Source organism: Chelmon rostratus, chromosome 13 (genome assembly GCF_017976325.1).
Source record: "Chelmon rostratus isolate fCheRos1 chromosome 13, fCheRos1.pri, whole genome shotgun sequence".
In the NCBI taxonomy this organism is placed as follows: Eukaryota; Metazoa; Chordata; class Actinopteri; order Chaetodontiformes; family Chaetodontidae; genus Chelmon; species Chelmon rostratus.
In genome coordinates this window covers 22921074-22934899 of record NC_055670.1, presented here as the reverse complement: position 1 = coordinate 22934899, position 13826 = coordinate 22921074, and the positions used below count along the sequence as shown (strand labels likewise).

The window sequence follows — 13826 nt, the reverse complement described above, 5'->3', positions numbered from 1 at the left end:
CTCTGTGACACCTGTTGGGATTCGTATGAAACATGCAAACATGATTTTATGTTAGCCCGAGATTCCACCGGACACGTCTGCAGCACCTTTTTCGTCTGTCCTCCACGCAGCTGCAAACCCCACCGGTTGCGTTTGAGAAGCAGAGTGTTGTGCCTGCATGATTTTGTTAACTTCTTTGATATTTGTGCCTTTACCACGGGTCAAGGAGGCTTCATTCTTAAATGGTGTGGTTGATGGATGATCAGGGGTCTGCACAGGGTGTTTCAATCATTGCTTTACAGTGTTGATATACAGTTTCAGTAAATTGATTGTAAACCTGGAAGCATCAGGAGAAGTTCCCTTGTTCTGCTAACAGAGAACCTGAAACGCTGAACTTGGCAAAAGTAGAAGAAACAACCAAAAAAAAGAGAATGTGAGAGCAAACAACAGCTCCCGGTATTCTCACTTTCCATGTTATGATCTCCTGACACTGGCTTTCCATCGCATGTGTGTGTGTTTCCTCTCTGCTTGCTAACAATGCAGCTCAGGAAGCATGTCAGGATAAGGGCCAGACTGCGAGGCTCTCTTTGGCCAGCGCACCCAACTTTGAGGGACAATAACATAGTCGTGTTAATCCCAGAGAAGCGGCGTTGAGGAAAGCTGCGGATCTGTGAAAGGGAATTACTGACCCAGGTGTCTTCAAAGAAAACTCGGCGATGTCCCTCTGGCTGGTGAGTGCTGTTGCAACATGTCTGTTTTTTAGCTGTGGGTGGTCAGAGAGTCGCTCCCGTCTCCAGGTCAGCCCAGCCCCAGCACGCAAAGTGTCGAGTCTGAGCCAGACTGCTGGTTTTTCCTCTTTTGGGTTATTAACATGAACTTTTCCTATTGTTGCTACAGTTAATGCTACTTTCAACCAATTTCCAAGCACACCAGTGTTTTTAGATTAATTTAAGATGTTTTCTAGGCTTAATGTTTTATGGAATTTGAGTGCAGTGTTGATGTTTTGTATGTTGCTTCTCACAGAGATATGAAACTTGCTTGAAATCAGTGATCAGCTTCAAAGAATATAGAATATCTTTCTTTCGTCTGTGAGGTTTGCACATACGAGGGTCTCAAATCGGATTCACGAGCTTCACAAACTTGTTTTAAATCGTTTCAGCCTGATTCATGAGGAGGAGCGCGTTCGTGAGATGTGATCAGTAGCACAATGGACGCCCCAAAAATTGCCATATAAGGCTGCCTGCCCCGCTCCGTCTGTGGCAAAGTTTGAGTCACAAAAACGTTACGAACGAGTAAAAAGACGAATCAGAGTTTAGCACCGCTGGCTGAGAAGTGTCGCGCTCATGAGCTTTGTTGTTTTTGATTTGTCCTTTCCTGTTGACAGGCCAGTACCCAAATGAAATGCTCTTTACGCCATCTTCAATAAAAGCTGTTTGTGTCTTAACCTGATAAAATGTCTTTTATGAGATAAACACTTTGCTTTGTGTGGTTTATTGTCTGTGTTTTGACCTCAGGGACGTCTCTGCCGTGTCCTTTTGCCCGTTTGTCTCTCTCTGTATCTCTTTTGTCCTGTCCTCTGATGTGAAGCGTCACTCTCGGAGGTGTCCGGACAGCTAATTACTTTATGGCCGAGCAGAAAGCGCTAACTTTCACACTGATAGCTGTTTTACAGGCGGCTGTCCGCCCGACTCTGGAGGCGGGCCCACGTCTGCCATTGACTCTCAGTTCTCAGTCTGTAATGTGATAACAGAAGAGAGAAAAACAGGCTTCTTTAATTAACCTTCAGTTAACTTATAGTGGCTCCTTTAGTAACGTCGCTCACTGATCATGAAGAAAACGTGTTTATAAGCTTTGCAGTAATGGATTCACAGTCTTAATGGGTGTTCCTGCAGTTCGTTCCCTAAGTGAAGACAGAGCCAGCACAACGCTGGACCTTCATACCTTTTCATCACCTTGGCCTGCATCCTGTTCATTTCTGCCCTGTCTGGGCTTTTATGAGGCAGCTGATGATTGCTTAGAGGCCTTTGGTGTTTATAATTGCTGTGATGAAAAGGTTAGATAGCTCCTTGCCCTTTGGAATTTATAATGTACCCCCCACAAAGGATATATATATATATATATATATATATATATAAATATAGAATATATATAAATTCTTAGTCACATCTGATTTATTGCTTCCATAGAGAGCAACAAAGTGTGGGAAATTTCTCAGATTTCAGGTATAACTTTTGATGCTTTTCTGATTCTGCAGTTATTCTTGCTCTCTTGTCTTTGTGACGTATATTTCTGTCCTCACTCGTCACCCTCATTTTAAAAGTGGTGCATAACAGTTAATTTTAGGTTCACAGTGATCCACTAGCAGCGTTCCAGTTGAAAAAAATGATAGAGATTTCCAGATTTGGCATCAAATCCCTCATGTTCTTTATCATTTCTTACCAGACGACGTTGTTTTCGGTTAGAGTTGCAGTATCGCTTGCATGCAGTCACTGAGATTTGAATTTGTGCCCAGGGAGCTTTGTAGGTCTTTATCCCTTCTCCTGTCTAAAGAGGCTTTGAGTTAACAGCCGGGATTATAGCCTTTCTTTAAACAGGATATTTTATTGCGCTCCTTTTTGTCACCAATCTGGGCTTAAATTGCCCTTGATTGCCGATTCGCCAAAACTGTTCCCATCTGCCGACTTAAGCAAAGCAAAGTCTAGCTGCAATGTTCAAAGATGAAATGAGCTTTCACTTAATTCCTCATGGCTCTCTGCCACGTGCTTTCATTTGCCAGCGTCTCAATCCCAAAAATGGACGGCGTGGATCAATAGTGGGAGGGGCAGGAGATAATTGCTGCATTAATCACAGCCACTTTGTTGGGGGCAGTAACATGAAATGCAGCATTCAGACAAATGGGACTCCAATGCAAATGTTATTATTGGCTATTAGTTAACTTCATTTTAAATGTGTTCTGCTTTTGCAGCGACATCCAGCAGACTGTAGACATACTGTCTGCATGTCAATTTATAGTACGGGAGTCACGGAGTCTTACAGCTGCCATGTGCATACAGAGTGCAAACCGTCTGCATGATGATCATCACTGAGGCTCAGCTAAAGCTTGGCACGCCGCTGCTGAAATACATCTGAAATATGGGATAAGGTGCACAGTTTCATCAGAGTCTGCAGTGAGCTGCAGTGTGTGTCTGCATGTAATAACTCTGATCAGGAGGCTGCGGCTGACCGGCAACGGCTGTGGAATACTAACTCTGGTCTGTGTCAAGTTTTAAAGTTGGCTTGATATTCCTTAAAGACCTGTGTTCATTTTTATTGTATTACTCCACAGAAACGTCAAATGTGACTGGAAAAATTGGGTAGTATAACTCCAGGGTAGATGAGAGAAGCCTCATTTTTTCTTTGTGATTTTAGAATTACACGGCATGTTGCTGGGGGGTAATATCAAATTAGGCTGAACTGATTAATGGACATCACCAGCTGTGACCAAAACATCTGTCAGCCCCCCCATTTAAACCATGACCGGCCACACCTCCTCTTATTCTCCCAGGAACAATGACCCTTCACTCCCTCATCTCTTGTCTGGTTTCCTAGAACGGACAACAGACCTGATGTTGCCAGATTGAGACTTGAAACCAGCCCATTGTTTGTACTGCAGAGAGGCAGGAAGTGCGCATGATACCGTCCCTGCTCTCAAACTTCTGTCCCTCTGCCAGTATTGTGTAATCTTCTTTAACAGGAATACGGGAGAGTGGTCGAGTGATGAACCTGACTACCTAAGGTCACCTTCATCGAAGTCTGCGAGCGATGCACAGACTATTGTTTAACCGCTCCATAGCTAGTCTAAATCACCAGATGTAAACTGTCTGCAGTTGGCCACATATTTCAACCAATGTCTATCTGCGTGTCCCTGTTTCTATGGGAAACAACAACACCATCTGAGCTAGCAACCTCCAAGCTGATCCATCTAAAATGGCGAGTTACTTGAACCCTAACCTGGTCGCAAACAGTGCGAACATAAGCAAGCTACCAGCTGTTACCTTTTCCTTTGCTGGGATTTAGCCATTTTAATACCAGGCCTCATCTCCACACGTGCAAATGTTTCACTATTTTTCGCAATGCCGCCGTCGCTGCATGCTGAGCTTAGCGCCGCCCAACACCATCGTGGTTTGTGCAAACAAGCCTGAGCGCTTTTCCTCTTTACCTGATGCAGCCAGACCTTCCTCCAGCGCTGACACAGTGCTGTGGAAACAGGTCTGACTATGTGAGACTACTCTACAGCTGATTGTGATGTCTGACCACTCCAGAGATTTATTGATTCCCAGCTGGTGGTAATCAGTAAAGTACTCACTACTCTCTGTAGTGCTCTTTTTGTCATCAGGAAGAGACGTTTGGTTTTTCTCATCTGGGAAATGTCCTGTAGATAATACTGTAATGGCCCCTGGTCCCAAAAATCATTGATTAAAAAGGAATTTCTGTATGAAATCGATTAATTTCAGTGCCGGCCGCCTGCAGAGGTGAAGCCCATCTGTGATGTGGATTCAGATCATTGAGGAACTGTGTTGACAGGCCTGACTACTGAGGGGACAGAGAGGTGTTTGCAGACATTTGTGGCAGTGGTACAAAAATACATTGTGGACTTACTGTCAGGTTAGCAAATCAAATAACTAGCTTGCTAACTGGCAGCTTGAAGCCTGGAAGGTTTTAGAAAGAGAGATTATGTCTGTAGTTTATATGTGCTGTCATCTACTCATTTGTAATTAAATACTAAATAAATCATGTAATAACATATTGCATGCTTTATTGCAAAAATACTATAACATTTATGTTCAGTGGTTGTCATCGTAAATGCAACATTATTAAATAGGAAAAATCAAATTAAAATCACGTCTCTATTGAAAATCAAAATGATTGTGCATTAAACCCAAGTTGCTCATTTGGATAAAATTTATAATGGCAATTTGCAATGCGTTTATCTAAAGCAATACAGTTTAATCTTCGCACATGATGCACAGACTATTAATTTGATATCTTGAATGACTTGTTCATTCACACAAATCAGTTTTGTCCCTCTATTACACTTGCAGGACTCCCTACTTTCAGTATAAAGGTTTTGCATACAAGACTGCATTGGATCAGCAGCTATAAAGAGCTGGATGAGCTTTTTTAACACATTGCTATGATTTTTGGATGCGGATCTGGAAAAGGCTGACCACAGAAAGATCAAAAACAGGAAGAATACACCCAAATAGGGCAGCAGGCCTATCTTGCAGAGCTTTCACCAAAAAAGTCACAGGATTGCTCTCTCATTTCCACCAAAGGAAATAAAGAAGGGAGCTTCCTGTAGCTACATAATCTGGAGCAAGGTTACTCTTTGGTGTTCTGTGAGGGTGTTCAGGTATTGTGATTTAACCAGTTGTTGCCTTAAATCACTGATCGATCCTCTTTATATTAATTACTCAGAATGCATACATGCTCATGTATGACTGCTCTGAGACTGACCGTCTTCATTAGGGTTCTCCAGACAGCTGCAAACACCCCAGCACACTCCACACTGAATGCATTTAATCCATTTAATCTGTCACATTGTGTACATTCATATATTTATATCGTTCATGTATCATAATTTGTATTTACATCTTAATTTTAATGGCAGAGAATTCACGGTTGCTCCATTCAGCACATCTTACATCTATTGTTCTTTCACCGCTCCAAGACTCCCTCCAAGCCATCCCCCCTTTCTATATTAAACTGCAGATCCCCCCTCCTTTTTCCATCACTGTAAGTGCCTCCTTCTTTACCAGACGGCTCTGCCCGACCCACCCCACCTCCACCCACTTCTGTCTTCCCTCTCCTAATGTTTTACCTCCTCAGGCTTTGAATGGAAGAACCTGCAGCATCCAGAGAGAGAGGGGACAGGATGCAGGATGGAGGGATGCTGTAGGGACTGAAGGATGCATGTAGGAGTGACTTTAACCTCAGTTTATGGGAACTTGTAGTCACTGAATTTGAAGGAAAAGGAATAATTTCTTGGATCAGACCAGCAACCATCCCAGGATTCTCTCCAGGATTCACTTCTAGCTTCCTCGTACATCTGGCCGCTGGTTTTGAAGGACAGGTTAGAGAGGGAGGGGAGACGAGGAGCAAGGAGCGGCGGCTATTATACGATTGAGGACGTGAGGAGGTTTTCAGGAGAGAATGGGCGGACTTGGCTGGTGCCTTGCCACAGTCTTCAGTTGGGCAAAATATTTCTTCTACTGTATCTTCCCGTTTCGGAAACCGAGGAAAAGCAAAAGCAAGGTAGAGTTCATGTTTTAGCTGTCTTTTAACAGAGATGGGCAGCTTTTTTCAGTTTCTCATGCACCTGCAGGGTGAACTTCAGTGACCGTAGCAGATTTCTCCTGAAAAACAGATGCTGCTAATTGCTCGGAACAGTGTTTTTAGCCATGCTAGTGGTGCAGGTCTGTAGATTGGTCTGTCTGTTGGTCGATCCACCATGTTGGTCCAGTCGAGGGTTCGGTAATATGTAAAAATTCGTCAGCCCAACAACTGGCGTGTGGGGGGGCCGGACTTTTCATCTGGTGCCACCAACAGGTTTAAAGTTTCACCCGCCCACTGAAATATCTTCTTCTTCTACTTGATGGATTGGCACAAAATTTTGTACAATTTTGTTTCCGAGAGGATGAATATTAATACCTTTTGTGATCCATTAGCTTTAGCTCTAAGTTTTGCAGGTATTTAATTATAAACCAAACCCCTTTCAGCCTCAGCTGTACTTAATGTTAAATGTCTAATTAGCAAATGTTGAACAGGGTTATATGGTAAACATCACACCTGCTAATCATCAGCATGTTTACATTGTTATTATGAGCATGTTAGCATTTAGGTCGAAGCACTGCTGTGGCTAAGCACTGTCTCACAGAGCTGCTAGCATGGCTGAAGACTGTTTCAATTCAGCCTCCTCAAAGACTGAAATACATTTATCCACAGTTTTCATCTTTACTTTGCAAAAATTACAAGTCTTTAAGATATAATTTCATGTAATCTGTGTTGCAATATCTTAGTAACATTCAGTGTGATCAATGGAAATATTGACCTAATGAATTATAGCCTCTGGCACAGGATGTACAAAGCATTGGGATGATGATCTTTTGCATGACGTGATCTCCGACATTTCCATCTGCAGCTGCCAAATGACAATGGAAATAAAATTAATATTTGTACGACGCCCAACTGGCGATAGGCCTGATATGAGCACAGAGGATGAGACAGGCTGGAGAGATAAGCACATGAGGACACAGGTACACACACGCACACACACACGCACGCACACACACACCAGGATATTGCTGGTTTGACTTGGGCACTTTTCCTGATAGTAGGTCTGTGTTGTCCAGCAGAGCCATTAATCCTGCAAATGCAACCACTGCTCAGTGTCTTACCACACACACACACACACACACACACACCCTCACGATGTGCACACAGTATTCGTCTACACACGCCAAACTCACCCCTAATTAAAGCAGAAAGTGTTTTTAGTAAATGGCCTGTCTGGCCACAGACACATTTGAGGGTCTTTAGCATGCACCTCCCTCTCCTGCGGCTGTGCATCTTCCTTTGCTGCACCACTTTGATGGTCTCTGTGTCACGAGGTGGCGTTCCGCAGGGGTGAACAAGCAGTTTACCTGCCGTTGCCCTGCTGCAGTGAGGCGGGGGATGCCGTGAAGCACCTGAATCCCTGCCAGCTCCGGGGATGTAGTTTCATAGCTGACCCTGTGCTGCGACCTCTCAAAGTGAGATGACCCAAAATACACTTTTCACATTATTCCTGCATTTGCCAGGGAAGTTAAAGTGTATGGACTGACCTGTGTTAAACAGTATGCTTTTGTCCTCTTGCAGGCAACAGAATCAAGCTGGCACAACACTGACATACGAAAAATGAATGAATAAGGTAGTGACTAGTGATTTTTTTTCAAAATCAGTTGATCTTCAGATTAATTATTGATTAATCATTCGGCCTATGCAGTATATAACATCAGGACAAATGGCCATCACAATTTCCTAGACCCCAAAGTGATGTCATCCAGTGTTTTGTTGTCCAAAACCTTAAAAGATTAGTTTTCCTATAATGCTAAGACGAGGAAAAGCAGCAAATTTTTACATTTGAGAAGCTTAAATGAGAGAATGTTAAAATCTTTTATTCTAAAACATTACTTTACATTACTTAAATGTTAAATCAATCATCAGAGAAGTTGCAGATTAATTTTTTGTGAATGAACTAATCAATTAATTGCTACATCTCTGATAACAGCTATTTACATATCCATCATATATGGTGCAATATGAGCATTGGCTGGAGTTATGTTTCAGACCTGGTGATTGTTAGTCCAGTATTGACTCCCTCTGTAGCTCTGATCTGTAATATGTAGAGTTTTCAACTTCAGGAACTGTTTTTTTAATGTATTTTGGACATAAATTCATTGTAATGATGTATTTGAGGCTGTTGACTCACACCGTGTCAGGCATGTTGCTGCTGCGTCCGTGGGTCAGTGTGTTCTGGTGCTGGGTGGACGCTCCTTCCTCTCAGTGTTACACAGCACAGAGAACAGAGGAAAACGTGCACACACATGTGAGTGTTGTGCAGAGGGAGGGCTCAGGGCCTGTATTGTTTTCAACAGATGGCAGTCACGGGGGTGGGAAAGGGTGTGTGCATGTCTGTGTGTGTTGGGGGCCTGCAGGAGTGTGTTCTTCCTCTGTCTGTCAACAAGTGAACTCCCCCTTCATCTAGCAGCTTCTAGGACGTCAGCCAAGATGACAGAACACACCCCTCTGTTTACGCTCACTCTCTCCTTACCTGTCTGTTTATCTGCTGCCTCTATCTGCTTGTCTATTACTGCAGACTCGACTTCATCTGTTTCTGTCATGCTTTTCGTCTGCACGTCTTTCCCCCACTCTTTTTCCTTTTTTGTCTGCAGAAACCTTTTTAACAGGGTGAGCAGCTTTGATCCCTCTCTGCTGTTTACCCATCTTTACTTGGTTCAAGGACAGCGACCTGACACCGGTTAATCTTCCTAATTGTGTAAGAGCCTCGCTGTCCACTCTTGGCTCTGGTTTACAAAAGAAGACAGAAATGGTCAAGGTTAAAGAGGTACTAAAACCCACAAGTGATCTGATTAGCCTTGGAAATACACCCTCCCTCCCTTTGCTATATTACAACCTCCCTCACCCACACATGCACACTCCCTCCATTATCTCTGCACTCCCTCCCATATTTAATAACCGTGCTCTGAACAAGTGTTTGTGCCTGATTAGAAATGTGGCTGCAGTTCGTGCAGTGACCACCGGTGGGTGCTGCAGCTGCACTTGTTTTGCTGTATGAATGGTGTTTAGGGAGGAGAGTACTGGGTAATACAGTCTGTCACCAGTGTTGTGCCAAAATGACTGTTAGTCCTGGACCACTTTGTCCTTGAATAGTGATATCAAATCTGATCTGATCTGCAAAAAGTGCTTGTCTTTTAGTTCTTTTTTTCCACGTGCGTCATACTGTTTGTTTTCATATTTTTCTAGATTTTGAAGAATTCGTAAAACTTATATGTAGATGCTGTATATACAACTAAAACTTGATATCATTGCTCTTGTACCCTCTTTGTTGGCTGTGCAGTAAATCCTGCTGTTATATATAGAAGATATTCTGTTTATCAGAAATAAATGATGCATCATGCACTGTCACACTAGACGTGCCGACAGTGAATTGGAAAATGACTTCATGCAAGAGAAGAACATAGTGTGCAGTGTTTTTATTTCGGGACAACTAAGCTCTGCTGGACGACACTAAAGTGCACAGTCATTCAGTGACTTTCTGATGTCGTCCAAAACAGCCTCAAGCAGCTGTGCACACGTTGCTGTGTGAAGTGAAGTGTGCATTGATTGAGTTAAACGAGAAGAAGCTGCTATAATAGATACTTTTATATTAATAATAGATCAAAGTATGCGGAATGAGAGAGGGGTCGCTCGTAATGATGAATCCACAGAGAATTAGCACCCAGCTCTGCAGCTGACCTCTGCGCTGTGGTTTTTCTGGCCCACAATTTTGCTGTTTTGTTTCCGCCTCACCGCCCTCATCAGCCCTGTTTCCAGCAGCTGACTCTCTACCTGTACGCCACCTGCCCTGCAACAAACAGCAGACACAGTTAGTGACTAGCTGGTGAACACAGTGGAGCATTTAGCAGCTGAAGAGCCAGATATGTCCCTCAGGAGCTGCTGGACATATAGGAGAGTGAGTGTTCAGAAACACGACTCTATATGAATGCTAATAATAACAGTAATTTGCCATTTCAACCTGAATGATTGAGTCAAAGTTGTATTTACGGCTTGTTTCCACTGATCAAAAATCAGTTAATGCAGTTTTAAAGGTAAACACAACTAAATTTGAGAATTCATCTTCACCAGGTCCAAATGTTAGAGAGTTGGTTATGATCAGAGGCATTCATTTCATGGAAGACTAAACCATCTGCTTTTTTATTTATTGTTCTCATGGAAACCTTGAATTGATTAAATCTTGGACAAAGCATTATTTTTTTTGCACTGTCTGGTAAACTGTGAAAGTTTGCTATTTAACATATTCCAATATATCAATTTAATGGATCATTGCAGAAAAACTCGTGATATTATTGATTGTAACAAATTATTGCTGCAACATTAGTAGATTAAATGGATGTACTAAGGTTTCCTTGCTTTTCTCAGCTTTTTAAAATTCATGTTTTGGCTTTGAGGTTTTGACTGTTGGTCCCACTGGGCAGACTGGTAACTCTGGTAACTGAGCACTTGTCATGTTATTGCTTGATTAATTGGAAAATAAAGATTAACCTGTAACCAATTTTTAGTTGAAACCGTGAAAAGAGAGATGTGTAGTGATGCAGAAAAAAGTAATTGTTTCAGTTAAGTTTCTCAGACAAAAATCCATCTGGAGTAAATCTGTGTGTGTGTGTGTTTGTCGGTTGGGGGGATTTAAATGTTTTCTCTCCAACATTGTCTCCTTTAGTGAATTTGTCTCTGTAGGGGTGGCCTGCAGGAAATACCAGGGGATTAATCCTCTGTGCCACTGGGTGAGTGTTAGTGTGTTTGTATGTTTCTGTGTGTGGGTGGGTTTGTGTATTTATGTAGTGTGTAGAAAGATGGGAAGATGTGTGTGTGTGTGTGTGTGTGTTTGTGTGTGTGAGAGAGAGAGTGGGGGAGAAATAGGTGGTTTTCGATGAATGTTTATGTATATGCTTATGGTGAGTTTGATTGTTTAGATGACGTGTGTTTATGTTTTCAGGAAGTAGTGGGCCTTTACTTTGTGAATTTCTGTCTGTGAGAGAATCTTTGTGTGTACGTTGGAAAATTATGGCTCCATGAGTGTTTACAGGTACATGAAGCCCACCACTGGGCAATGGTTACTGTTGTGTGTGTGTGTGTGTGTGTGTGTGTGTGTGTGTGTGTGTGTGTGTGTGTGTGTGAAAATGAAGTACCCACACAGGGGGATAAAGAGTCACACATGGGGCTAACATGGTCATTGATGAGCAGTGAGAACTTAATGAAGCAGCTTTTGCTTTCCGGCCCCTCTGTGTTCTGGAGTAAAGGGTTGAGATGGAGGGGGGTCAGAGTTAGATCCTTCAGGACTACTTCTGTTTTTTCTTTGAGAAGGGAAAATCTGCAGGAGGCCAAGAGGGAGATTGAAATGGTAAAGAAGTGTTGGAGATGTTCAAAGGATGAGGCTCGTGATATTCTATATTTTTCTTGATATGGTTTTTCTTAATTATTGTATGTGCATCCAAAGCCTGATGCATCGTCCTCCTCTGCACCATTAAACATCAGTGAAGCCACACCGATTCACCAGGTGACAGGTTCCTTCATTAGAATGAACAAACACGCTCTCGTTTATTTTAACCCCACATACACGGATCAATACCCATTTGGGTATTATTACCCATTTGGGTATTAATCCACTGCTGGAAATAGTCCCCAAGTAAGTCACCATTTCCTCCTGTTCGAGTGGCGTTTCCTAAAAGCTGCAGTTCCCTGTTATTTTAGGAAATTACCTTGCTTTTATTAAAACATGAAACTGCACATTTGCGACCCATCTTTTGAGATTTATGTCTTTAGTAGCAAAAAAATGGACTGAGCAGAGTGCTACAGAGTAGGGAAGAGATGGATTAACACAGCGGTGATTTTGGTGGTGTCATGCAGGGATTTGTTGATCAGAAAATCCTTTGGGTTTAAGACTGAGAGGAAAGGATGCCCTATTTTAATACTGCATGTTCATTATGCATATTGAACCCCATCTGAAGACAAACAATGTGATTTTTAAATGCATTGTGTGCACTCATTGGTCCTGTTAGAATTTAAATCCTGTTGGGACATATGGCTTTTACTACCTAATAAGAAAAACAGAAAACTGTAGCCATGGAAGCTAATAATGAGCCCAAATGCAAAAACAACAAAACAACGGTGGCTGCAGCTTATGTAGTTACTTAAAGATATTCCTGTTGAAACTTCTGCAGGATTGTTGACAATTGAGCATGAAATAGTATCCATCTATGTTGAAGAGAGTTGGTGTAAGTAGGACTCAACTTCATGCAGACTTCAGGCACTTTGAGCATTGACTCACAATCCAATAGCAGGTGTCTTTTCTGACATCCAGAATGAGTCAGTGGAGCGTTTTCCAGGTTCGGGAGAGACGCCAGTGGACATTCATCACATGGGTGAATACAGAGTGAGACAGAGTTTATGAAATATTAAAGTGGGCTCAACACAGAAATACACAGGGAAACAGTGCAAGAGAGAGATGGAGGGAGGGGGGAGGTGAAGTGCGACGGATGCTGAGGGGGACAAACAGGGAGGGGGTGGGATCAAGGAATGAATGAAATTAAAAGTGGTGAGACTTAGAGGGGTAAAGAGGGAGGGCGACATGGGATGAGAGAGAGAGAGGAGGGGCAAAAGAGATGTATAATAAGCAGAGCACCCCCCTCCCCCCTTTGCTCCCGTGGAGCTGTTGGGGCAGCTTCACCCCCCCCTCACAAAAAAAAAAGCTTTGTGAAAGTTTCCCCGGCAGAGGGGAAAAGAGCCAGAGTGAGTTCAGAGCAGAGGCAGTCAGGATCCAGTTTAGAGGAGAGACACTGGGAGAAGAGAGCGAGTCAGACAGTGTGGAAGAGCTTTCACGTCCAGGATGGTCATGGCTGTGCAGTGTCGGGCAACTCTTCTCCTGCCTGGATTATACATTAGGAAGCCCACTGGTCTGTAGCAGCAGCAGCAGCAGCAGCAGCAGCAGCAGCAGCAGCATCACTCCTGCCCGTCACCATGCCGTCTGTATCTCTAAGCCTGCCGACAGCTCTGGCTGGACCTGCACGCACCTGGGTCTGCCTGTCCTGCATGTTCTGGGTGAGATCATGGTTGATTTGTAACTGTCGCCACAGAATTTCTGTCTCATTTATGACCAGTTTGACCTCTGTGCATAACCTGACCATGCAGATCTAATGACTTGCAAACTTCAGTGGCATTTTGTACCACACCAAAAAAGGTTTCTGGCTTATTCAAGGGGTGATACTTCACACCAGCACCACTGAGGAACCCTGATCAAATCAAGCTGGTCAGGGGATCTATTGGGTGGTCTGCTTGTCGGGGGTTGGGTGGAGGGTTGGGACCCCGGCTGTGGGGGGCCTTGGCACGGCGACACATTTGAATGCGGGAGATATTATGAAGGAGAATGGGAGGGTGTGCGAACGCCAGACAAGCTCTGTATTGTTTTCTCCCTTGAGAAACATATTTAAAATACCCTCCACAGCCCCACGCACTGACTGAAAACTTGTGCG

At 43.2% G+C, this 13826-nt stretch overlaps 1 protein-coding gene across 4 annotated transcripts in view; it reads left to right on the top strand.

Annotated features, from left to right (window-relative positions):
* Positions 1-580: 580 nt before the first annotated feature.
* Positions 581-13826, top strand: part of tns1b (tensin 1b) — a 146989-nt gene continuing 133743 nt past the window's right edge. For 3 of the 4 annotated variants that reach the window (XM_041951268.1, XM_041951269.1, XM_041951267.1), the window contains exon 1: positions 13213-13395. In XM_041951268.1, the coding sequence (XP_041807202.1) occupies positions 13315-13395 (81 nt within the window). In that variant the 5' untranslated portion in view covers positions 13213-13314. Of the gene's footprint in view, positions 711-13212; positions 13396-13826 lie in introns of those variants that run through there. The other variant, XM_041951270.1, reaches the window with a different exon arrangement.